Genomic DNA, 3,080 nt, shown 5'->3' on the forward strand with positions numbered 1-3,080 from the left:
TATAACAGGATGCCCTTTGGATTGAAAAATGCTCCGGCGACCTTCCAAAGGCTGATGAACAACGTCCTTACCGGACTACAAGGCGTAAAATGTTTTGTGTATCTGGATGACATCGTCATTTACGGAAAATCACTCCAAGATCATAACAACAAATTAATAGAAGTCTTTCGACGCCTCGAAGAGCACAATTTAAAATTACAACCGGACAAATGCGAATTCCTTCGAAAAGAAGTCGCCTATTTAGGACAGATCATATCCGACAAAGGAGTTGAACTCAATCCGGAAAACGTAAAAGCGATTCAAGGAATCAAGAAATTAAAAAGCCCCAAGGACATAAAATCTTTTCTAGGACTTGTAGGGTATTACCGTAAATTTATTCCGAATTTTTCAAAAATCGCTAAACCTCTAACAACATTGCTAAAAAAGGATGCTCACTCTCAAGAATATACTCACCAAAGAACCGATTCTCCAATATCCGGATTTCCAGAAACCGTTTATTCTGATGACCGATGCATCAAATGAAGCCATCGGAGCCGTATTATCACAAGGAAAAATAGGAGCGGATCTTCCGATCTCGTACTATTCCAGGACTCTGAACAAGGCGGAACAAAACTATTCGACCACCGAGAAGGAACTTCTGGCGATTGTAGACTCAGTTAAACATTTCCGACCCTATCTTTTCGGACAGAAGTTTACCATCTGCTCAGATCATAAGCCGCTAATGTGGTTAATGAACTGCAAGGACCCTTCGAGCCGGTTGGTACGTTGGCGCCTCAAACTTCTGGAATATGATTACGAAATTCACTATAAACCAGGAAAATCCAACACTAACGCTGATTTCCTTAGTCGACCAATTAATCAAATTAATCATGACAACAAATTAAACTTTGAAGATTTCAAGACCTATCATCAAAAGAACCTCGAAATACCAACTCCTCCGATGGATAAAACGGAAAAAACGAAAATCAAGAATTTAGTCATTCCCTTCGCATGCGACGCACTCAGCGGAAACCTTCATTACGACTACGTAAGGCAAAATTTTCCAACCACAGATCTCACAAGCAAAAACGTTGGAGAAGTAAGAACGCTTAGACTACCAGCCCAAACTATTTACTTAATATACATTAAGCAATTTACCATGGATTCTGCAAACTACCAAACAGTATTTGATACTCTAATTAACTTAAAAATCGTCCTCGATTTTAATAAAACAAAATCATTCACAATCATCAACCTGAGTATTCAAAATCCCTTACTACAACCAAACACGTTAGAAAGTCTTTTACATTATATATTCGAACATTACGATTATAAAATCTTAAACAATGAAAGACTCTACATTCAAACCCCAGAGGAAATGGAGTTAGTTTTAATCGAAAATCATGATCATCCTATATTAGGACATCAAGGCTTTCAACGGACTTACGAAAACATTAAGGAGCGGTATTATTGGGACAACATGAAAGAGTACATCGCGGATTACATCCGAAACTGAAAAATTTGCCAAGAAGCTAAAACAAATTTTAAACCGAACAAGAGTCCGATGCTGATCACCACAACATCTAGCAAATTTTGTGAGCAAGTAGCGATGGACATAGTAGGACCTTTGCCAGAAACCGAGAACGGCAACAGATTTATTTTAACCCTTCAAGATGATCTTACAAAATTCATACNTATAATTATATGATTTTAATACTTTCGATCAGCTAATGTTAAAATATACAAAACGTTCTAATAAGATCGATAGTGGGTATTTGAATAAACTATCTATTTATTTTTATGTACATTTTAATTGCACTATTGTGACTTTGTTTTGCTTTTGTGTATCGGTGGGAGCCTTAATAACTCAAAATCGTACGCAAAGGGATAAGTTTCTCGACTTGCTGATTTTTTTATTGTCTCGTATCTCAAATGAGTATCTGTTATTGATATTGCCTTCGTTTTTATGACAATATCGATATATTCTCGACTGTTGCGACAGCCCTAATATTTTAGGAAGTGTCTCGAGATATACCTATTCCAGAAATAAATTTAAAAAATAAAACTGTGCTAAATATTGGAAAATATGCCAGTTTACGCCAAACAACAATTTTCCTTCGAATAAACAATGCGTACAGCGATATATTTATTGTCTCGTATCTCAAATGAGTATCTGTTATTGATATTGCCTTCGTTTTTATGACAATATCGATATATTCTCGACTGTTGCGACAGCCCTAATATTTTAGGAAGTGTCTCGAGATATACCTATTCCAGAAATAAATTTAAAAAATAAAACTGTGCTAAATATTGGAAAATATGCCAGTTTACGCCAAACAACAATTTTCCTTCGAATAAACAATGCGTACAGCGATATATTTAAAATATTTTATTTTACAAAATTTACTTTAAAATCCACTTTTTCTAAAACATTATAGACGTATAATAAAAAAAAACCAAATAGTATTTTTTGTTTCTTCGTTAAAACTTTTTTTGTGTTCTTCGTAAATTTCGTTTTTGAGGACATTTACAAACTTTCGGACATAAATTACCATCAAACGTCAACATAACGTTGGTAACGCTGTGGGCCTTCAATGACTCTATAGTTGAACTTTTTGAATTCAAACTAGGGTAAGATCTCGTTGAGTCTGATTGTTGCGATTCAAAATCGCTAATAGAAAGTAGTTTGTTTGTGTCAGTGCTGCACACTTCTAAATTGTAGCTACTTAAATAGCAATGAACTTTCGACGAAACTTCTTGAAATTGAACGCACAAATCTGATAATTTTCGTAGACTTCTCTTGTTGGCATCTTGAAGGTGGCGAATAAGAAGGTTTTTCTGAAAATGTGTTAATACATGCATTCATGTAAGGGATANTGACAATATCGATATATTCTCGACTGTTGCGACAGCCCTAATATTTTAGGAAGTGTCTCGAGATATACCTATTCCAGAAATAAATTTAAAAAATAAAACTGTGCTAAATATTGGAAAATATGCCAGTTTACGCCAAACAACAATTTTCCTTCGAATAAACAATGCGTACAGCGATATATTTAAAATATTTTATTTTACAAAATTTACTTTAAAATCCACTTTTT

At 34.6% G+C, this 3,080-nt stretch overlaps 1 protein-coding gene across 1 annotated transcript in view; it reads left to right on the forward strand.

The window, feature by feature from the left end:
* LOC112904948 overlaps nucleotides 1-55 on the forward strand; it is an 8,824-nt gene extending 8,769 nt beyond the window's left edge. The window contains exon 3 of the mRNA XM_025976274.1: nucleotides 51-55. Coding sequence (XP_025832059.1) covers nucleotides 51-55 — 5 coding nt within the window. The remainder of the gene's footprint in view (nucleotides 1-50) is intronic.
* The last annotated feature ends 3,025 nt before the right edge of the window (nucleotides 56-3,080 follow it).

Source organism: Agrilus planipennis, unplaced genomic scaffold (genome assembly GCF_000699045.2).
Source record: "Agrilus planipennis isolate EAB-ADULT unplaced genomic scaffold, Apla_2.0 scaffold17, whole genome shotgun sequence".
NCBI classification, from domain to species: domain Eukaryota; kingdom Metazoa; phylum Arthropoda; class Insecta; order Coleoptera; family Buprestidae; genus Agrilus; species Agrilus planipennis.